Source organism: Salvelinus fontinalis, chromosome 31 (assembly GCF_029448725.1).
Source record: "Salvelinus fontinalis isolate EN_2023a chromosome 31, ASM2944872v1, whole genome shotgun sequence".
In the NCBI taxonomy this organism is placed as follows: Eukaryota; Metazoa; Chordata; class Actinopteri; order Salmoniformes; family Salmonidae; genus Salvelinus; species Salvelinus fontinalis.
The window spans coordinates 19,337,014-19,360,620 of record NC_074695.1 but is presented as its reverse complement, the minus strand read 5'-3'; the positions used below and the strand labels follow the sequence as shown (position 1 = coordinate 19,360,620).

At 41.7% G+C, this 23,607-nt stretch overlaps 2 protein-coding genes across 4 annotated transcripts; both read left to right on the top strand.

The window, feature by feature from the left end:
• The first annotated feature begins 13,972 nt into the window (after positions 1 to 13,972).
• On the top strand, positions 13,973 to 15,010 carry LOC129829364 (G0/G1 switch protein 2-like). Its single transcript, XM_055891030.1, has 2 exons — positions 13,973 to 14,083; positions 14,331 to 15,010. Exon 2 carries the CDS (start codon positions 14,346 to 14,348, stop codon positions 14,682 to 14,684), a length of 339 nt encoding a protein of 112 aa, XP_055747005.1. The 5' UTR covers positions 13,973 to 14,083; positions 14,331 to 14,345; the 3' UTR covers positions 14,685 to 15,010.
• An 863-nt stretch (positions 15,011 to 15,873) lies between these two features.
• On the top strand, positions 15,874 to 23,607 carry LOC129829759 (transcription initiation factor TFIID subunit 8-like). 3 transcript variants are annotated; one of them, XM_055891653.1, is made up of 9 exons: positions 15,874 to 16,058; positions 16,331 to 16,490; positions 16,695 to 16,781; positions 16,878 to 16,940; positions 17,830 to 17,945; positions 20,748 to 20,840; positions 20,982 to 21,129; positions 21,316 to 21,458; positions 22,214 to 23,607. In XM_055891653.1, the coding sequence occupies exons 1-9, from the start codon at positions 16,011 to 16,013 to the stop codon at positions 22,352 to 22,354; spliced, it is 999 nt and encodes a 332-aa protein (XP_055747628.1). In that variant the 5' UTR covers positions 15,874 to 16,010; the 3' UTR covers positions 22,355 to 23,607. The 3 variants fall into 3 exon arrangements, with proteins under 3 accessions (XP_055747628.1, XP_055747627.1, XP_055747629.1); XM_055891652.1 differs by having other exon boundaries at positions 15,875 to 16,058; positions 16,683 to 16,781; XM_055891654.1 differs by lacking the exon at positions 17,830 to 17,945 and having other exon boundaries at positions 15,878 to 16,058; positions 16,683 to 16,781; positions 20,716 to 20,840.

Below are 23,607 nucleotides of genomic sequence, written 5' to 3'. Positions count from 1 at the left end.
TAGGTAACAACACATCCACCACGCTGATCCTCAACTCAGGGGTGTGTGCTCAGTCCCCTCCTGTACTCCCTGTTCCCTCATGAATGCATGGTCTGGGACGACTCCATCACCATCATTAAATTTGCCGATGACACAACAGTGGTAGGCATGATCACCAACAACGATGAGACAGACTATAGGGAGGAGGTCAGAGACCTGGCCATGTGGTGCCAGGACAACAACCTATCGCTCAACGTGATCAAGACAAAGGAGATGATTGTGGACTACAGGAAAAGGAGGACGAAGCATGCCCCCATTCTCATCAACGGGGCTGCAGTGGAGCAGGTTGAGAGCTTCAAGTTCCTTGGTGTCCACATCACCAACAAACTAACATGGTCAAAGCACACCAAGACAGTCATGAAGAGGGCCACAACAAAACCTATTCCCCTTCAGGAGACTGAAAAGATTTGGCATGGGTCCTCAGATCCTCAAAAGGTTCTACAGCTGCACCATCGAGAGCATCCTGACTGGTTGCATCACTGCCTGGTATGGCAACGACTCGACCCCTGACCGTAAAGCACTACAGAGGGTAGTGCGAAAGGCCCAGTACATCACTGGGGCCAAGCTTCCTGCCATCCAGGACCTCTATACCATGTGGCTTCTGTACCATGCGGCTTCCAAGAGGCTTCTAAACAGCTTCTACCCCCAAGCCATAAGACTCCTGAACATCTAGTCAAATGGCTACCCAGACTATTTGCATTGCCCCACCCCCTCTTTACACCACTGCTACTCTCTGTTGTCATCTATGCATAGTCACTTTAAACTCTATCTACATGTACGTACTACCTCAACTAACCGGTGCCCCCGCACATTGACTCTGTATCGATACCCCCCTGTCTATAGTCTCGCTATTGTTATTTTACTGCTTCTCTTTAATTACTTGTTACTTTTATCTCTTATTCTTATCTGTATTTTTTTGAAACAGCATTGTTGGTTAGGGGTTCGTAAGTAAGCATTTCACTGTAAGGTCTACACTTGTTGTATTCAGCGCATGTGACTAATACAATTTGATTTGATTTTAAATATCATTCATACATAGTTATTGACTTACCAACTCCAGCACTCACATTAATGAAGGGTGAGATTGTAAATATCATTGCAAATATAGTGTGCTGAAGAGATTACGATAATAGCAATATTATTATGATTTTATTACTTTATTGATAGTATTATTTCTCCTTTAAAACAAGGTAGTGAGTTGCTTCTGTCCCAAGCTCAGTGGAGCTTGTTTTGTATATATTCTATATGTCCTCATAGTTTTTTTTCTCTGTAGCTTTATCAACAAATAAAATGTGTACATAAACAATCCTACATCATTGCTTTTGCTTGTATATCTTCTGTCCCTCTAAGAAAAGCAGAAAGTTCTCTCCACTTGCCTGCCCTGACACTAAGTCCGCCTGCCTGACCATTCAGCCTGCCCTGACCTCGAGCCTGCCTGCCGCCCTGTACCGTTTGGAACTCTGACCTGGTTTATGAACTTTTGCCTGTCTTCGACCTGCCTCTTGCCTGCCCCTTGTTGTTCAATAAATATCAGAGACTCGAACCATCTGCCTCATGTGTCTACATCTGGGTCTTGCCCTGTGTCGTTATAATTTGACCCAATTCAGACAGTGACCTAGATCTGGGTTTTCCAATCTCGGTCCTGTTGTGAATATATCTATATATGTGTGTATATACAGTGGGGCAAAAAAGTATTTAGTCAGCCACCAATTGTGCAAGTTCTCCCACTTAAAAATATGAGAGAGGCCTGTAATTTTCATCATAGGTACACTTCAACTATAACAGACAAAATGAGAGAAAAAAATCCAGAAATTCACATTGTAGGATTTTTAATGAATTTATTTTCAAATTATGGTGGAAAATAAGTATTTGTTCAATAACAAAGGTTTATCTCAATACTTGAGATAAATGACAGAGGTCAAACGTTTTCTGTAAGTCTTCACAAGGTTTTCACACACTGTTGCTGGTATTTTGGCCCATTCCTCCATGCAGATCTCCTCTAGAGCAGTGATGTTTTGGTGCTGTTGCTGGGCAACACGGACTTTCAACTCCCTCCAAAGATTTTCTATGGGGTCGAGATCTGGAGACTGGCTAGGCCACTCCAGGACCTTGAAATGCTTCTTACGAAGCCACTCCTTCGTTGCCCGGGCGGTGTGTTTGGGATCATTGTCATGCTGAAAGACCCAGCCACGTTTCATCTTCAATGCCCTTGCTGATGGAAGGAGGTTTTCACTCAAAATCTCACGATACATGGCCCCATTCATTCTTTCCTTTACACGGATCAGTCGTCCTGGTCCCTTTGCAGAAAAACAGCCCCAAAGCATGATGTTTCCATCCCCATGCTTCACAGTAGGTATGGTGTTCTTTGGATGCAACTCAGCATTCTTTGTCCTCCAAACACGACGAGTTGAGTTTTTACCAAAAAGTTATATTTTGGTTTCATCTGACCATATGACATTCTCCCAATCTTCTTCTGGATCATCCAAATGCTCTCTAGCAAACTTCAGACGGGCCTGGACATGTACTGGCTTAAGCAGGGGGACACGTCTTGCACTGCAGGATTTGAGTCCCTGGAGGCGTAGTGTGTTACTGATGGTAGGCTTTGTTACTTTGGTCCCAGCTCTCTGCAGGTCATTCACTAGGTCCCCCCGTGTGGTTCTGGGATTTTTGCTAACCGTTCTTGTGATCATTTTGACCCCACGGGGTGAGATCTTGCATGGAGCCCCAGATCGAGGGAGATTATCAGTGGTCTTGTATGTCTTCCATTTCCTAATAATTGCTCCCACAGTTGATTTCTTCAAACCAAGCTGCTTACCTATTGCAGATTCAGTCTTCCCAGCCTGGTGGAGGTCTACAATTTTGTTTCTGGTGTCCTTTGACAGCTCTTTGGTCTTGGCCATAGTGGAGTTTGGAGTGTGACTGTTTGAGGTTGTGGACATGTGTCTTTTATACTGATAACAAGTTCAAACAGGTGCCATTAATACGGGTAACGAGTGGAGGACAGAGGAGCCTCTTAAAGAAGAAGTTACAGGTCTGTGAGAGCCAGAAATATTGCTTGTTTGTAGGTGACCAAATACTTATTTTCCACCATAATTTGCAAATAAATTCATTAAAAATCCTACAATGTGATTTTCTGGATTTTCTTTTCTAATTTTGTCTGTCATAGTTGAAGTGTACCTATGATGAAAATTACAGGCCTCTCTCATCTTTTTAAGTGGGAGAACTTGCACAATTGGTGGCTGACTAAATACTTTTTTCCCCCCACTGTAATCTATATGTTATACACAGTAACAGTCAAAAGTTTGGACACCTATTTCACATATTCTACATTGTAGAATAATAGTGAAGACATCACAACTATAAAATAACACATGAAATCATGTAGTAACCAAAAAAGTGTTAAACAAATCAAAATATTTTTTCTACTTGAGATTCTTCAAAGCAGCTACCCTTTGCCTTGATGACAGCTTTGCACACTATTGGCATTCTCTCAACCAGCTTCATGAGGTAGTCACCTGAAATGCATTCCCATTAACAGGTGTGCCTTGTTAAAAGTTAATTTGTGGAAATGATTTCCTTAATGCATTTGAGCCAATCAGTTGTGCTGTGACAAGGTATACAGAAGATAACCTGGACTTGGTCTTTTATCATATAGGGCTATGGCAAGAACAGCTCAAATAAGCAAAGAGAAACAACAGTCCATTACTTTAAGACATGAAGGTCAGTCAATCCAGAAAATTTCAAGAACTTTGAAAGCTTCATCAAATCTAACTGTATTTGTCACATGAGCCGAATACAACAGATGTAGACCTTATGGTGAAATGCTTACTTACAATCACTTAACCAACAAGAATTTAAGAAGTTTTAAGGAAAAAAGGAAAAAATAGATAAGTAAAAAATATAAAATAAAAGTAACAAATTATTAAACAGCAGTAGTAAAATTACAATAGCGAGGCGATATACTGGAACAGAGTCAATGTGTGGGGCCACCGGTTAGTCGAGGTAATTAAGGTAATATGTACATGTAGGTAGAGTTAAAGTGACTATGCATAGATAATAAACAGAGCGTAAAAGTGGTTAGTTGTGGCAGTATGTACATGTAGATAGAGTTATTAAAGTGACTATGCATAGATGACAACAGAGAGTAGCAGTGGTGTAAAGAGGGGGTGGGGGAGTTGTGCAATGCAGGGTAGCCATTTGACTAGATGTTCAGGAGTCTTATGGCTTGGGGGTAGAAGCTGTTTAGAAGCCTTTTGTCCAGGTGGGAAAGGGCAGTGTGGAGTGCAATAGAGATTGCATCATCTGTGGATCTGTTGGGGTGGTATGCAAATTGGAGTGGGTCTAGGGTTTCTGTGATATTGGTGTTGATGTGAGCCATGACCAGCCATTCAAAGCATTTCATGACTACAGACGTGAGTGCTACGGGTCAATAGTAATTTAAGCAGGTTACCTTAATGTTCTTGGGCTCAGGGACTAGGTTGGTCTGCTTGAAACATGTTGGTATTACAGACTCAGTCAGGGACAGGTTGAAAATGTCAGGGAAGACACTTTCCAGTGGGTCAGCGCATGCTCGGAGTACACGTCCTGGTAATCCATTTGGCCCTCTGGCCTTGTTAATGTTGACCTGTTTAAAGGTCTTATTCACTTCGGCTACAGAGAGCGTGACCACACAGTTGTCTGGAACAGCTGATGCTCTCATGCATGCTTCAGTGTTACTTGCCTCAAAGCGAGCACAGAAGTTACTTAGCTCGTCTGGTAGGCTCGTGTCACTGGGCAGCTCGTGGCTGTGCTTCCCTTTGTAGTCTGTAATAGTTTGCAAGCCCTGCCACATCCGACGAGCGTCAGAGCCAGTGTAGTACGATTCAATCTTAGTCCTGTATTAATGCTTTGCCTGTTTGGTGGTTCGTCTGAGGATTTCTTATAAGCTTCCGGGTTAGAGTCCCGCTCCTTCAAAGCGGCAGCTCTACCCTTTAGCTCAGTGCGGATGTTACCTGTAATCTTGTTGCGGTATGTAGGTACGGTCACTGTGGGGACGACATCATCGAAGCACTTATTGATGAAGACAGTGACTGATGTGGTGTACTTCTCAATGCCATCGGAAGAATCCTAGAACATATTACCAGTCTGTGCTAGCAAAACAGTAATGTAGCTTAGCATCTGCTTCATCTGACCACTTTCTTATTGACCTAGTCACTGGTGCTTCACGCTTTAGTTTTTGCTTATAAGCAGGAATCGGGAGGATAGAATTATGGTCAGATTTGCCCAATGGAGGGCGAGGGAGGGCTTTGTACGCATCTCTGTGTGTGAAGTAAAGGTGGTTTAAAGTTTTTTTCCCTCTGGTTGCACATTTAATTCTCAAGAATCGGTGTCCCGCTAGCGGGACAGCTTCCGGTGAAACTGGAGGGCGCGCAATTCAAATAAATAATCATAAAAATTATGGATATTAAACATTTAGATACATATAAGTGTCTTATATCGGCTAAAAGCTTAAATTCTTGTTAATCTAACTGCACTGTCCGATTTACAGTAGGTATTACATTGAAAATGTTCACTTACGTTTTGAAAGTCTTCCTCTGATTTGTCATACAAAGGGTCCCAGCTATGATTTGTAGTGTCGTTTTGTTAGATAAAATCCTTCTTTTATATCCCAAAAAGTCTGTTGAGTTGGCGCCATCGATATGAGTAATCCAGTTGTTCAACTTGCAGAGAAAAGAATCCGAAAATCTACCCTTAAACTTTGTTTCAACAAGTCAAAATACATTTATATTTACTCCTCAGATACCCTAAAATGTAATAAAACTATATATTTTTTTCGGAAAGAAGTATGTTCAATAGAAAACCGATTTTAGCAGGTGCGTAATGTCTTCATGGCGCGCGCAAACACGAAACCTTCTACCAAAACTGATATTTCTTATAAGTTTTTGAAGTTACAAGCCTGAAACGTTGAACATAGACTGCTGACACCCTGTGGAAGCCATAGGAATTGCATCAAGGGAGCTATTTACAATATGACCTTTGTCTTGCATTTCTAAGAGGATGATCTCTCAAAAGAAAAACATTTCTGTTGGTTTTTCTTTGGATTTCCTCCTACCATATCTATTGTTATATTATCCTACATTATTTTAACATTTCTACAAACTTCAAAGTGTTTTCTTTCCAATGGTACCAATTATATGTATATCCTGGCTTCGGGAGCTACAGGCAGTTTACTTTGGGCACGTCATTCAGGCAGGAAGTGAAGAAAAAAGGGGTCTAGCCCTTTGAAGTTTTTAACATGCTGGTAGAAATTGGGTAAAACGGTTTTGAGTTTCCTTGCATTAAAGTTCCCGGCCAGTAGGTGCGCCGCCTCTGGATGAGCGTTTTCCTGTTTGCTTATGGCCGTATACAGCTCATTGAGTGCGGTCTTAGTGCCAGCCTCGGTTTGTGGTGGTATATAGACAGATACGAAAAATACAGAGGAAAACTCTCTTGGTAAATAGTGTTGTCTACAATTTATCATGAGATACTCGACCTCAGGCGAGCAAAACCTTGATACTTACTTAATAGTAGATTTTTCGCACCAGCTGTTATTGACAAATAGACACAGACCGCCACCCCTTGTCTTACCAGAGGCAGCTGTTCTGTCTTGCCGATGCATGGAAAAAAATCAGCCAACTGTAGATTATCCATGTCGTCGTTCAGCCACGACTTGGTGAAACATAAGATACTACAGTTTTTAATGTCCCATTGGTAGGATAGTCTTGAACGGAGCTCATCCAGTTTATTCTCCAGTGATTGGACGATGGCCAATAAGAAGGATGGTAGAGGTGGGTTACCCGCTCACCGAAGAATTCTCACAGGGCACCCAGACCTGCGTCCCCTGTATCTGTGTCTTCTCTTCACGCGAATGACAGGGATGAGGGCCTTGTCGAGTGTCTGAAGTAAATCCTTCCTGTCCGACTCGTTAAAGAAAAAGTATTCATCCAGTACGGGGTGAGTTATCGCTGTCCTGATATATAGAAGCTCTTTTAGGTCATAAGACACGGTGGCCGAAACCTTATGTACAAAATAAGTTACAAATAGCGTGAAAAAACTCACACAATAGCACAATTGGTTCTTTGGCGCCATTATCACTAACTGCAGTCACAAAAACCATCTATGATGAAACTGGCTCTCATGAGGACTGCCACAGGAAAGGAAGACCCAGAGTTGCTTCTGCTGCAGAGGATAAGTTCATTAGAGTTAACTGCACCTCAGATTGCAGCCCATATAAATGCTTCACAGAGTTCAAGTAACACATCTCAACATCAACTGTTCAGAGGAGATTGGGTGAATCAAGCCTTCATGGTCAAATTGCTGCAAAGAAAACACTCCTAAAGGACACCAATAAGAAGAAGAGACTTGCTTGGGCCATGAAACACAAGCAATGGATATTAGACCGGTGGAAATCTGTCCTTTGGTCTGATGAGTCTAAATTTGAGAATTTTGCTTCCAACCGCCATGAGACCGTAGGTGACCGGATGACCTCTGCATGTGTGGTTCCCACCGTAAAGCATGGAGGAGGAGGTGTGATAGTGCTTTGCTGGTGACACTGTCTGTGATTTCTTTTTCGAATTCAAGGCACACTTAACCAGCATGGCTACCACAGCATTCTGCAGCGATATGCCATACCATCTGGTTTGCGCTTAGTGGGACTATCATTTGTTTTTCAACAGGACAATGACCCAAAATACACATCCAGACTGAGTAAGGGCTATTTTACCAAGAAGGAGAGTGATGGAGATTAATTAATTACCTAAAAATCATACAATGTGATTTTCTGGATTTTTGTTTTAGATTCCGTCTCTCACAGTTGAAGTGTACCTATGACATTACAGACCTCTACATGCTTTGGAAAGGCATTTTGTAGGAAAACCTGCAAAATAGGCAGTGTATCAAATACTTCTTCTCCCCACTGTATATACTGTATATACACACGATATATATATATATATATATATATATATATATATATATATATATATATATATATATATATATATGTCACGTTCTGACCATAGTTCTTTTGGTTTTTCTTTGTTTTTAGTATGGTCAGGGCGTGAGTTGGGGTGGGCAGTCTATGTTTTCTGTTTCTATGTGGGGTTTCTTGTTTGGCCTGATATGGTTCTCAATCAGAGGCAGGTGTTAGTCATTGTCTCTGATTGGGAACCATATTTAGGTAGCCTGTGTTCTATTGTGTGTTGTGGGTGGTTGTCTTCAGTCTTTGTGTGTCTGCACCAGATAGAACTGTTTCGGTTTTCACTTTTGTTGTTTTGTAATTTGTAGTGTTCAGTTTTTGATTATCATTAAATTAAGATGAACACTAACCACGCTGCGATTTGGGCCTCTCCTTCTTCCACTGACGAAAGCCGTTACAATATATATATATATGTAAGCGGTGCGTAACTGGCTGCAGGGAAGTCAGGCGCAGGAGAGCAGAAATGGGTAACAACTGGAGCACTTTAATAATGCACAAAACAAGCTGTACCCAGAACAATAAAATACAGGTAAAATAACCCGTCGCAAAACCAGACATAAGTGCACATGTCCTTACAACAAACAATCTCACACAAAGACATGGGGGAACAGAGGGTTAAATACACGACAAGTAATGAGGGAATAGGAACCAGGTGTGTGGGAAAACAAGACAAAACAAATGGAAAATTAAAGGTGGATCGGCGATGGCTAGAAGACCGGTGACGTCGACCGCCGAACGCCGCCCGAACAAGGAGAGGACCCGACTTCGGCGGAAGTTATTAAAGAAGCTAGCTAATCCATTGTTATTAAATCAGCTATGTCGTCCAATGTTATTAAATCAGTTAGCTAATCCAATGTTATTAAATCAGATACTGTTGAAGTCGGAAGTTTACATACACTTAGGTTGGAGTCATTAAGACTCGTTTTTCAACCGCTCCACAGATTTCTTGTTAACAAACTATAGTTTTGGCAAGTCGGTTAGGACATCTACTTTGTGCATGACAAAAGTAATTTTTCCAACAATTGTTTACAGACAGATTATTTTACTTATAATTAACTGTATCACAATTCCAGTGGGTCAGAAGTTTACATCCACTAAGTTGACTGTGCCTTTAAACAGCTTGGAAAATTCCAGAAAATTATGTCATGGCTTTAGAAGCTTCTGATAGGATAATTGACATCATTTGAGTCAATTGGAGGTGTACCTGTGGATGTATTTCAAGGCCTACCTTCAAACTCAGTGACTTTTTGCTTGACATCATGTGAAAATCAAAAGAAATCAGCGAAGACCTCAGAAGAAAAATTGTAGACCTCCACGAGTCTGGTTCATCCTTGGGAGCAATTTCCAAATGCCTGAAGGTACCACGTTCATCTGTACAAACAATAGCACGCAAGTATAAACACCATGGGACCACGCAGCCGTCATACCGCTCAGGAAGGAGACGTGTTCTGTCTCCTAGAGATGAACGTACTTTGTTGCGAAAAGTGCAAATCAATCCCACAACAACAGCAAAGGACCTTGTGAAGATGCTGGAGGAAACACATACCAAAGTATCTATATCCACAGTAAAACGAGTCCTATATCGTCATAACCTGAAAGGCTGCTCAGCAAGGAAGAAGCCACTGCTCCAAAACCGCCATAAATAAGACAGACTACGATTTGCAACTGCACATGGGGACAAAGATCATACTTTTTGGAGAAATGTCCTCTGGTCTGATGAAACAAAATAGAACTCTTTGGCCATAATGACCATCGTTATGTTTGGAGGAAGAAGGGGGACGCTTGCAAGCAAAAGAACACCATCCCAACCGTGAAGCACGGGGGTGTCAGCATTGTGTTGTGGTGGTGCTTTGCTGCAGGAGGGACTGGTGCACTTCACAAAATAGATGGCCTCATGAGGCAGAAAAATGAGATGGATATATTGAAGCAACATCTCAAGACATCAGTCAGGAAGTTAAAGCTTGGTCGCAAATGGGTCTTCCAAATGGACAATGATCCCAAGCATACTTCCAAAGTTGTGCAAAATGGCATATGGACAACAAAGTCAAGGCATTGGAGTGGCCATCACAAAGCCCTGACCTCAATCCTATAGAAAATTTGTCGGCAGAACTGAGCTTTTGCGAGCAAGGAGATCTACAAACCTGACTCAGTTACACCAGCTCTGTCAGGAGGAATGGGCCAAAATTCACCCAACTGATTGTGGGAAGCTTGTGGAAGGCTACACAAAATGTTTGACCCCAGTTGGTGTACTTTTGTCCTTTCTTCTCATGTGGTATGGATGAAAAGGTCCCCACATGAGCGCTACATGCAGCGTGTTATCCCTCTTTCCCACCCCAACTCCCTCCCCTCCCAACCCCAAGATAGTTGACTTGGAGCACAGCAAGCGAGACAGACTTCCTATTCAGGCAAAAGAGCGTGGCACAGAACCCAGAAATATGGGTCAATGGTCCCCAGTCTCCCAGTTTCTTCACAGTCACATACATGCCAGTTCAGAGCCTCTACTAAAACAGAGAGTCTGTGTAGAGTTTGTGGAGCTCTCCTCTTACACGTAGGGGTATTTCTGACAGCATAATTGCAGCCACATTATGCAACATTACTTATAGGGAGTTTACCATTGACAAGAACCAGTGAGAAGGGAAAGGTTGAGTTTATTGTGCACATAGCATGAGAATAAAGAACATGAGTGTGCATCCCAGGATTTCAGATAGCAATGTGTGACAACGCAATTTTACAGTGGACTTTATACCTTTGGTCTGACTGGCAGTCACATTTTGAAGAATGTCAGTGGGTCTGGAGTGTGAAAAAGCCTTTTCAACGGTCACCCAGGTCTGACAATATGATCCGTATTTTATTATCGCCATCAGTGCCATTTCAGTAATGCTGAAATGACAACACATGGCCCTCTGTGACGAGTGATAGGGAACAGACTATTTCACAACAGAACCAGACGACTGCCTTCCTCCTCTTGTCCTCCTTTTGGAAATCATGTCAAAGGGCATGGTTCTTCACACACATCCAACGTAACCTCATCGATTTATCATCAATGTCAATATATACACCCATTTATTGTGGACACCCATAGGCTAAGGCACTGACACAGGAGGTCTCAGAAACATTGGGACTTACACAAAGCTATCTGTACAATTTTGTTTGATTAGGAATGAACCTAGCACTGCAGCTAGGGCTTTCCAACCAATAAAGGGGTAGCCACAGAGATAATTTGATTGATCTTTATGGGGGAGGTACTTTAACATCAAATAATTCTCATTAGATACAAGTCAACCTCTCCTGGTGATGTTTAATGTACAAGACACTGGACACAAACCACCCAACCACACATGATGGTCAATGTTCAGCAACCAGACACTGGACACAAACCAATCAACCAAATGCAAATGATGGTCAATGTTCAGCAACATGTGTAGTGTTAGTCTAACCTCTCTTTTGTTACGTCTAGGTTAGACTACTGCAATGCTCTACTTTCCGGCTACCCGGATAAAGCATTAAATAAACTTCAGTTAGTGCTAAATACGGCTGCTAGAATCCTGACTAGAACCAAAAAATGTGATCATATTACTCCAGTGCTAGCCTCCCTACACTGGCTTCCTGTTAAGGCAAGGGCTGATTTCAAGATTTTACTGCTAACCTACAAAGCATTACATGGGCTTGCTCCTACCTATCTTTCCGATTTGGTCCTGCCGTACATACCTACACGTACGGTATGGTCAAAAGACGCAGGCCTCCTAATTGTCCCTAGAATTTCTAAGCAAACAGCTGGGGGCAGGGCTTTGTCCTATAGAGCTCAATTTTTATGGAATGGTCTGCCTACCCATGTGAGAGACGCAGACTCGGTCTCAACCTTTAAGTCTTTACTGAAGACTCATCTCTCAGTAGGTCATATGATTGAGTGTAGTCTGGCCCAGGAGTGTGAAGGTGAACGTAAAGGCTCTGGAGCAACGAACCACCCTTGCTGTCTCTGCCTGGCCGGTTCCCCTCTCTCCACTGGGATTCTCTGCCTCTAACCCTATTACAGGGGCTGAGTCCCTGGCTTACTGGTGCTCTTCCATGCCGTCCCTAGGAGGGGTGCGTCACTTGAGTTGGTTGAGTCGTTGACGTGATCTTCCTGTTTGGGTTGGCGCCCCCCCTTGGGTTGTGCCGTGGCTGAGATCTTTGTGGGCTATACTCGGCCTTGTCTCAGGATGGTAAGTTGGTGCTTGAAGATATCCCTCTAGTGGTGTGGGGACTGTGCTTTGGCAAAGTGGGTGGGGTTATATCCTGCCTGTTTGGCCCTGTCCGGGGGTATCATCGGATGGGGCCACAGTGTCTCCTGACCCCTCCTGTCTCAGCCTTCAGTATTTATGCTACAGTAGTTTATGTGTCGGGGGGCTAGCGTCAGTCTGTTATATCTGGAGTACTTCTCCTGTCTTATCCGGTGTCCTGTGTGAATTTAAGTATGCTCTCTCTAATTCTCTCTTTCTCTCTTTCTTTCTCTCTCTCGTAGGACCTGAGCCCTAGGACCATGCCTCAGGACTACCTGGCATGATGACTCCTTGCTGTCCCTAGTCCACCTGGCCGTGCTGCTGCTCCAGTTTCAACTGTTCTGCCTGCGGCTATGGAACCCTGACCTGTTCACCGGATGTGCTACCTGTCCCAGACCTGCTGTTTTCAACTCTCTAGAGACAGCAGGAGAGGTAGAGATACTCTCAATGATCAGCTATGAATAGCCAACTGACATTTACTCCTGAGGTTCTGACTTGTGGCACCCTCGTCAACTACTGTGATTATTATTATTTGACCATGCTGGTCATTTATGAACATTTGAACATCTTGGCCATGTTCTGTTATAATCTCCACCCGGCAGAGCCAGAAGAGGACTGGCCACCCCTCATAGCCTGGTTCCTCTCTAGGTTTCTTCCTAGGTTTTGGCCTTTCTAGGGAGTTTTTCCTAGCCACCGTGCTTCTACACCTGCATTGCTTGCTGTTTGGGGTTTTAGGCTGGGTTTCTGTACAGCACTTTGAGATATCAGCTGATGTAAGAAGGGCTATATAAATACATTTGATTTGATTTGATCTTTATTCTTCATTGTGGAGTTGTCAATTCCAGAATATAAAAGAATAGTAGGCAACACAAGTTTTACTCTTATGATGAACTATTTGCTTAGTTCAACTTCAAAGTTTTGCAGGCAGATGAGACCCACAAAAGAGGGTCAGGACTTTCACCGTTGACATTATTTAATATTTAACTTAATTTTTTTCTGATGACACGTCAGTGTAGAACTAACAGGCCACACTCGTAGCAGTGTTTAAAAGCAGCAGGATCAATGAGTTTCTGTAGTTGTATTACGTAGCATCATACACTGTCAAGCTGACACTCAGGGCTTAGTGATGACTGCTTTTCATGTGATAAGACTGCAGTAATACAGTACCCTTTTCAGCACTACTACACTTAATAAAGATGCAGTCCGGGAGCTTAAGTACTTACAAATTCGTAACATATCATACAAATTGGAATTCATAGCATATCATATTTTGCAGGATGTAGCATATCATATGAAATGGATGACGAAGTACACAATTATGCACAATTTTCAGGGACCCTTTTTGCCTCGTGAGCGCTACTTTCAAAACTACTAGCTGAAATTATACAAAACCTCTAGAGCATCACTTTAACTTGTCCAACCACACCATTGCATCTATGTTGCATGACCCAAACACATTTGACTCACGTGATATTACTTGCACAATATATTTTGGCAAGATGGGGTTTTTCGATGACCTTGCCTTTGTACCCACTCCTGGCTGTTTCTAAAACAGCCCTGGACAAATGCCAATTGCACCAGACATTGAAGACATTGCCTCAAAGCAGTTGCTTCCACCACTGCACTTGCTCTAAACACCCAACGTCATGAATATTCATAATTTGACACTATTTGGGAGTTGACATGGATCTCATTGTGTATAAAACCCAGCACATCTCATTGCATCTTCGTTTGTGGATGCTCGACTAAGACGAAATCTAAGGAAATCATTTAACAGGTTCCTATACAAGTAAGTATATTAAAATATTTTCTGCTCTTTTCTGTGGAATCTTCATTCAATCTAATTTAGAATTATACAGTGGAATCTACATTGTCAGAATATTTGAGATATTTTCACTGATATATTACTTAATGCATTATGATGATCATAAAATGATCGGCGGTCAATACTAATCATTTAGCAAATTAGTTATTTTTTGTTTGCAGAGCCATGAATAGGCTATTAATTATTAAATGTATTTTTTTTTTCTCCATAGACTCAACTTAAGACAATGGAGACCATAAACGAGATCATTCCATTCGCTAAAGAGATCTTGAGCCAGAGGCCGAGTCGGGGCATGATGAAGGTGTACCTGCTGGGTTCTACCCTGGCATTGTTTGGAGTGGTCGGTGGGCTGGTGGAAACAGTCTGCATGCCATTTTGTGAACAGGAACCATTAGACGAGGAAATTATGAAGTTGATCACAGAGGAGAAGAAGAGGCAAATGCTGGAGCCAGAGATAATCACTGACAAACCTGATGTTGTGGATGAGTTGCAAACGGAGATTGATGCTAAGAAGCCACTGGAAAGTCGTCAGAGGAGGGCGTCTATTAGGTCACATGCCTGTTGAAGATGCACTGCATCTCCTTCTCATGTTGATTGAACTCTACACACACTAATGAAACCAACACTTAGAACACAAAATGTTGTGAAATAAGCTAAATCCACCTGGCAATCAAAATGGATTGCACTTGGTGATTTTATCATGATAATTTGGCCATGTTTAGGGACACCTTGACGTATTAGCAATGAGAAGAGAAGAGACTGAATGGATGGATGGATGGACTGATGCAACAACAGGCTACAGTTATGACTGGCTGCTGGGCAGCAGAAGCTCTATGACTGATTGAGAATTTGTATTTTCTTTTGGCGACCTAATAAACCTATTTTATGTTACCACTGGGTCATGATGTGGTTCATGTCAAACAGTGTTTTGAGTAACCCAAGGTAGCCTTCCCAATAATGTATATATACCCTAGATGATTGACATGGGGCTCTGTTTTAAGGCCACTGCACAGGCATTTTTGTACTCCTCCACTAGTGTAAAAAGTTATAGAAATGCATTTATAAATGTCTACATTCGTTTTTGCCAAGTATATTCTATTACAGACACCTTCATGCATACTTATATGAACTGAACATAAATAAATAAAAAGATATATAAAAAAATCTTAAGATTTATTTTTTTAGAGAGGTCCAATGTTACTGTTCCCCCTACAAGAAAGAAATACATAAAAACATGTAATTCTGTCCTTGAAACATTTAATTTAAATATTGTAGAATTCCATCCATTGCATTGAAGGACTGCTCCTTCTGATGTGTACCAATATGGAGGTCAGTGGCTTCAAAGACTATCATTGGCCAATACATAGCATCAGCAATCCAATGGTTATATACTATAGGTTTCAGAGAGGACACACATTTTGAAAAGGGACAGGAACGCTTAAGGTGTAGTGTATGGCCAATAAGAGGGCTTTTCTTACGCACGACGCAACGCGGATTGCCTGGACAGAGCCCTTAGTCGTGGTATATTGGCAATATGTCACAACCCCAGAGGTGCCTAAATGCTATTATAAACTGGTGACCAACATAATTAGAGCAGTAAAAATAAATGTTTTGTCATAAGCGTGATATACCACGGCTGCCAGTCAACATTCAGGGCTCGAACCACCCAGTTTATAATTGCTTTTAGACAGTTCATGCAGTAGGTGGCAGCAAATCTATTTTATAAGCAGAAACTGCCTGTCCTGCCGGAAATGACGTTAATGTTTTTTTTCTGGCTGTACCTAGCTAGCTACAGTAACGTTAGCTAGATAATTTATTAGTTAGTCAGAAAGGCGTACATTTGTGAAGTCTGTAGCTTTTTGATAGCAAATAATCACCATATACCGTGCAGATGGCAGACCCTGCAGTGATGGCGGGTGGATTCAGTGCTGTAGTAGGGGTAAATAAAATATTTTGTCATAGCTATGTAACGCCGATAGTTAACTAGCAAATTTAAATACGCTATAATTTGGGGGGGCTCATCAAATGAAAGCCATTCACTAGTTAACGTTACGTTTAAACGAATGTTGTAGGTAGCTTTGGTGGCTGACTTGCTGTTTTGTAAACTGGCGTTGACGTCAACAATGCTGACTAAACGTATAACTAGCTATTGTAGTTTGCTATCCCTGATTGAAAGGGTTTTCTCACTCACCACATATGTTTGTTTTACAGCGTTCAGGGGGTGGTAAGGCGACGTCCAGTCCGGCAGAGAACTACCAGCTTGCCCGGCGTCGCACCCTCCAAGTGGTGGTGAGCTCGCTGCTGACAGAGTGTGGGTTCGAAAGCGCAGAGAAGGCGGCCGTGGAATCACTCACTGAGATGATCCAGAGCTGTATGCAAAGCATTGTTTTGTTGTTATTGATAATGTTATAAATGTTTTCATTTTGGGATTAAACTAACAATAACCATTTGCTGGCTTGAATTAAACAACAAGCCATGTCAAGCGACTAGGCTTTTTAAGAAATAATCAGAATTGTATGTATTACTGACCACTAATTGGTGTCTATTCCCTATGCTTTTTGAGACATATCTGAAGTGGGACGTTGTGCCAAGGCGTACTGTGAACACACAGCCAGAATCACTCCCACCCTTTCTGACACTGTGGTCACACTCATTGAAATGGGTGAGTTTAACTTCAGGAAAGATGCTAATTGCAGCTTGAAAATGAAATCTCTATTTAATTTGCCTTCATCAACTTATCTCTCATGTATCACAACAGGTTTCAATGTGAACACTTTGCCAGTGTATGCCAAGAGATCACAGAGGATGGTTATAACTGCCCGTGAGTATGTCTTTACTGTTAGTATGTCTTTACTGTTAGGAATCATTTGGTTGTGTTTATGAAGTTCTTAGGTAACATTGGCCTCTCGAGTGGTGCAGCGGTCTAAGGAACTGCATTTCAGTGCTAGAGTCGTCACTACAGTCCCTGGTTCGTTCCCAGGCTGTATCACAACCGGCAGTGATTGGGATTCCATTAGGGCGGCACACAATTGGCCGAGCGTCTTCCGGGTTAGAGGAGGGTTTGGCCGGGTGGTAGGCCGTCATTGTTAATAAGAATTTGTTGTTAACTGACTTGCCTAGTTGAATAAAAAAAAATAAGAAAAAACATAAGAATAAGATATGTATAAAAAAATATATAAAATACGTGTTCAATCAATGTTATTCATGGAGTGCCATTGTTAAAAACTATGAGACAGAAAGCATATGCGTTGGAACACAGTAAGTTAATTTTTATAATGCCCAAAAAATACCCCAGCCACCAGAACGCACAGTCAAAATACACGCGGCAAAAAACATCAGTGGCTTAAACACCATTATAAGGCCAAGTGGCCTTAAATAAATAGTGAAACTCGACACAAACAATAATAGTATTAAAATGAATGTCGATATGACAGCAGTCAATTATTGTCAGCTCGTGCTTATATTGTGTGCATTTCTATGCAATGGCAAAAGTTAGATTCCTAAAATGGCAACTGAAGAAATGACAGCAGTTTTATGGGCGCCCAACCAATTGTGCTATTATGTGATTTTTTTCCCCCCCGCGTTATTTGTAACTTATTTTGTACATAATGTTTCTGCAACTGTATTTTACGGCAAAAGAGAGCTTCTGGATATCAGGACAGCGATCACTCACCTTGGATTAGAGGAAGATTTTTTTCTACAACAAGCAGGACGCACAAGACATTCTCCAAACACCCGACAGGGCCGACATCCCCGTTATTTGCAAGAGGAAGCGACGCAGGTACAGAGGACAAAGAGCCGGATGCCTCGTGAGGACCCGGAGAAGGCAAGTGGGAAAGCTTCCGTTACTGTCAATACTACTCGCCAACGCGCAATCATTGGACAATAAATTAGATGAGGTACGATCACGAATATCCTACCAACGGGACATCAAAAACTGTAATATCCTATGTTTCACGAAATCGTGGCTGAATGATGACATGGATATTCAGCTAGTGGAATATACGCTGCACAGGCAAGATAGAACAGCACCCTCCGGTAAGATGAGGGGGGTGGTTTGTGCATATTTGTAAACAGCTGGTGCACGAAATGTAAGGAAGTCTCTAGATTTTGCTCGCCTGAAGTAGAGTATATTGTAATAAATTGCAGGCCACACTACTTACCTAAAGATTTTTCAGCTATATTTTTCGTGGCTGTTTAGTTACCACCACAGACATATGCTGGCACTAAGACAGCACTCAGTCAGCTGTATAAGGAAATAAGCAAACAGGAAACCACTCACCCCTAGTGGCCAGAGATTTTAATAGGTAGCAACACATCTGCCACCACCACTACCCACCCCTCTTTTACGCTACTGCTACTCTCTGTTCATCATATATGCATAGTCACTTTACCATATCTACATGTACATACTAACTCAATCTGCCTGACTAACCGGTGTCTGTATGTAGCCTCGCTACTTTTATAGCCTTGCTACTGTATATAGCCTCGCTGCTGTTATTTTTCACTGTCGTTTTATTTCTTTACTTACCTATTGTTCACCTAATACCATTTTTGCACTATTGGTTAGAGCCTGTAAGTAAGCATTTCACTGGAAGGCCTACACCTGTTGTATTCGGTGCACGTGACAAATAAACTTTGATTTGATTTCATTTAGCTGTTATCCCTTGTCCTAACAGTTGACCCCATTTTTGTAACTTTTGCTTGACATACCTTTTTAGTAATTTAGCAGACGCTCTTATCCAGAGTGACGCACAGTAGTGAGGGCATACATTTTTGTACTGGTCCCCCGTGGGAATTGAACCTACAACCCTGGCGTTGCAAGCGCCATACTCTACCACATGAGCTACACAGGACCTTTCTTTGGTTGTAGTGCGTAATAGTCTCCGGTTTTCTCTTTATTGTGTTCCAATAGTTTTGCCGTTCTTCAGCACCGTTGTAACAACAGCTGTGCTGGTGCCTTATTTTGTGCAGAGGGAGGTCCCATCTCACTTTGTTCATGGTGCTGGACAGACTTGTTTTCTTTGCAAGCATATTGTTATCCAATCATAGTGAAGTTAAGAAATGTCCATGGTGACATTTCTCGCCTTGCCAACGTAAGGTCTCTGACACTCGCTCACCTGCTGCCAGATGTGGATATTTTCCCAGATATTGAAAGCTGTTCAGCGTGTACAGTTATGCACGCTCTCACTATGTAATCTACTCCAAGCAGGCCAGAGTAGACTGATAACTGCTTGGATTCGGTGGACTGATATTGGGTACACACGATTTTAAGACTATAATTAGAATGGATCAATACAATAGAATGGCCCACCCTGTTCTTCATTCACAATTGGTGATTACATAATTATGCATCGTTCGTATCCCCTCGCTCATCAGCTCACCCATTCTCCCCTTCATAATTTACTTCATTTTTTATTTTATGTGTGAAATTAGTTTCAGTATAGTTTAGGTTCACTTTCGAGGCAATATCAGCTGGGCACTGCACTTTCAACTGTCAGAAGGAGCAGAGCAGGCCCTACTGTTGGGAGAAGGAGGGGCAATGGAGAAAAAACATAAAGAGATATGTGTGTGTGTGTGTGTGTGTGTGCGTGCATGCATTCCTCAAACTGGTTAAAACTCCAGATCTTAAATTTATATATAGACTTATTTAGGAAAAGTCAAGGACCTAGTTTTAAAAAAGAAAAAAAAGGGTGTATATATATTATTTATATATATATATATATATATATATATATATATATATATATATATATATATATATATATATATATATATATATATATATATATATATATATATATATATATATATATACAGTTGAAGTTAGAAGTTTACATACACCTTAGCCAAATACATTTAAACTCCGTTTTTCACAATTCCTGACATTTAATCCTAGTAAAAATTCCCTGTCTTAGGTCAGTTAGGATCACCAATTTTTTTTAAGAATGAAATGTCAGAATAATAGTAAAGTGATTTATTTCAGCTTTGATTTCTTTCATCACATTCCAGGTGGGTTAGAAGTTTACATACACTCAATTAGTATTTGGTAGCATTGCCTTTTAAATTGTTTAACTTGGGTCAAATGTTTTGTGTAGCCTTCCACAAGCTTCCCACAATAAGTTGGGTGAGTTTTGGCCCATTCCTCCTGACAGTGTAACTGAGTCAGGTTTGTTGATCTCCTTGTTCGCACACGCTTTTTCAGTTCAGCCGACAAAAACGATATAGGACTCGTTTTACTGTGGATATAGATACTTTTGGAAAAAGATATTGGTTCCTTTCTAAACTTAGCAATGTGGATGCAAATAGGACTCGGACCACAAAATGGGTGTACTGTAGTTGCAAAAGAGTTGAGTCCTCATTCAAAGGCAAGGACAGTGTGAATACAAAGAGAACAGTAATTTTGCCTTTTTTAAGCGGAAAAGTTAACTTTAAGAGGACTGAGATCAGTTATTTTTAAGAAGACCAGGTGAACACCCTTGGACTAGAACTGAGCACAAAACACAAGAACACTATAGAGCACTAGTGACTGGTCCTAGAATGAAAGTAATTGTGATGCCTAGTTGCCTACCTGACAATTTGTGTGTATTATTCAGCTCCAGTAACGAATGCTCCTGTGATCCCGAAGGCCTTGATCGCTGGACAGAAACGCACTCATCCCTCCCACATACCCAGCCACTTCCCTGAGTTCCCTGATCCCCACACCTACATCAAAACTCCAGTGAGTTAACCACACTTCTTAGTTTTCCCAGCCAGAAACATACTTATCTTAGTATTAATATACTTTTGCACTTTTTTCAGTAGTCTAGTGAAAAGATTTGAAAGATGAGTGAGTTTCCTCCCTGTTGTCTTTCTGTCACAGACGTTTCGGGAGCCTGTGTCAGATTACCAGGTGGTGCGAGAGAAGGCAGCCTCTCAGAGGAGAGACGTGGAGCGAGCTCTCACACGCTTCATGGCCAAGACCGGAGAAACACAGAGCCTTTTCAAGGATGACATCACTGCCTTTCCTTGTGAGCGAGCGCTCGTCGTTGTGGTCACACGTGATTCTAATTCTGTTATATGTTTCCCTTCATTATTTCTCAATCTGTAAAAAAAGTTTTCAGTTCCCACTAATCTAATTTCTTAGTACAGACAGTGTTGTGTGTCTGTGTTTGCATTGGTAATAATACTTGTGCCTTTGTTATTGTGATTGCCAGTGATCGCAGCGCGGCCCAGCTCCATCCCGTATCTCAGTGCCCTACTGCCCTCAGAACTGGAGCTGCAGACTTTGGAGGAGACGGACTCCTCTGAACAGGACGACCAGACCGACAGCGAGAACACGCCAGGCAACAACCTCAATGTGAGTCGGGGCCAAGGGAAATATTTAACCCAGAGTTATATTATCTGCTGTGCAATGTGGTTACACCTATACAGAATGAACCTTTCATGAGAAAAACCAAGGAACACCTGCTTTCCCTGACGTAGACTGCCCAGGTGAATCCAGGCAAACGCTATGATCCCTTATGGATGTCACTTGTTAAATCCACTTCAGTCTGTGTAGATGAAGGGGAGGAGACTTGTTAAAGAAGGATTTTTAAGCTTTGAGATATGGATTGTGTTTGTATGCCATTCAGAGGATGAATGGGCAAGATTTAAGTGCCTTTGAATGGGGTATGGTAGTAGGTGCCAGGCGTACCAGTTTGTGTCAAGAACTGCAACGCTGCTGGGTTTTTCATGCTCAACAGTTTCCCGAGTGTATCAAGAGTGGTCCACCACCCAAAGGACATCCAGCCAACTTGACACAACTGTGAGAAGCATTGTAGTCAACATTGGTCATTATCCCTGTGGAACGCTTTTGAAACACCAATGAATTAAAGCTGCTCTAAGGACAAAAGGGGTGGGGAGGTGCAACTCAATATTAGAAAGGTGTTCCTAATGTTTGGTATACACAATGTATGATTCAACTGTAGCTGGTGTTGATTGCTACATCCTTATTGGGATGACACTGCTAGTATCCATCTCTAATATGGAGTCCATGGCATGGCTAGTTGTAAATTAGTTTCTATTTTTTAAATTAAGTTAATTTCCCTCATCTAACCCTCGTTTCAAATTCAGGATGATCCTGGAGCTGATAAGGAGAATTCCATGTTGCCCCCTGGGGGTGTGGTTCCCTCAGTGAAGGCCAGTGAAGAAAACATGATTGACAATCCATACCTGAGGCCGGTCAAGAAACCCAAAGTGAGGAGGAAGAAGTGAATGTTTACTACACTTAGCTACTAATTCGGACTTCTATCTGTCAGACACAACAAAGGATCAATTGTAAGAAGCAGTCAACGGTTCTGTGCCTCTATGAGAAGTGGACATCTGTAGTGAGCGACTCTCACCTCTCAGCTTTCTACAGGGCAAATACTGCTCAATATGACATTCTTCACTAGTTACATTCATGAGAAAAAAACATTTTGCCATTCATTTTTTTTTTCAAATTTGTGGAGTGGTTCTGTCGTGAAAGAAAATATGTAACATTTCCAAATTGAGTTCAGTCATTGATAAATAATGAGTAGGAAATCAATGTTTTGATTTGTATTTGAACATGAAAACCTTTAATTTACCCAAGTGACACATTTTAGCCAATCACCAAATACACATGAGGGCAAAAATCCGGCAACTTTGTTGTTTACTTTGTATACCTGGAGAGAATGGTGAATATCTATATTAAAGCTGATATATAAAAACACTTTATTTATGCTTGTCAGGTTGACCCCCTGCAGAGTTAGGAGTACAACAACTGTAGATATGTCCTTTGCTTGGCAAACTCCTTGTCACAAAGCAGCTATGTAAGACAAACATGCAATGGCATAGATGTTATTGCTGAAGATACATTTACAAGAATCTCTATTACTTTGTATAGTAATGCAGAGTAAAATAAACCCACTTCTGTTCTCAAGGCTTTCCTCTTGAGTCGGGGGCAGTCTACCCCAGTCTGAGGAGCCAAAGTTCATAGGCCAAAAAATCTTCTGGCTCTGAGTAGTGTCATGAGCATATGCCCAAGGGCTGCATCAGAAAAAACAGCTGTTAGTGGTCAATCTATTTGAAGGTTGATACATGCAATGCATTTATACAATAGATAATCAGTGTTTTCCTATCATGGACAGTTTGGAGAGTGCCATTGCCAATAACCACACACTCACCCTGGGTTGGAGTCAGCTGTAACAGGCTTGGTCCTGAACCTCTTTGTGGTGTAGTTGAAGGGGGTTCTTCCAAGAGGGTACACTACACCAGGTTCTGTCCTGCTGATACTTCTGAGGGGAAGGAGTGATTATCTGGGTGGTGGGAAGAAAACACATTTACAGAGAAGGGTATTCAGAGACCTGAAAATGTACGGAAAGTAGAGGTTACAATCTGCATCACTCTCAGGTCTCTTCTGTACATCATACAGAATGGTAGCAACTTGATGGGACAATGACCAACATGAAACGCTTCACAATAAAATGTATTTTGTATTATTTTAA

Coding starts and splice junctions, on each gene's coding strand:
- LOC129829364 (XM_055891030.1), top strand. CDS start 14,346: ATGGAGACCATAAACGAGATCATTCCATTCGCTAAAGAGATCTTGAGC.
- LOC129829759 (XM_055891652.1), top strand. CDS start 16,011: ATGGCAGACCCTGCAGTGATGGCGGGTGGATTCAGTGCTGTAGTAGGG. Junction 16,059..16,330: donor GATTCAGTGCTGTAGTAGGG/GTAAATAAAATA, acceptor TTTGTTTTACAG/CGTTCAGGGGGTGGTAAGGC. Junction 20,841..20,981: donor ACACCTACATCAAAACTCCA/GTGAGTTAACCA, acceptor TTTCTGTCACAG/ACGTTTCGGGAGCCTGTGTC.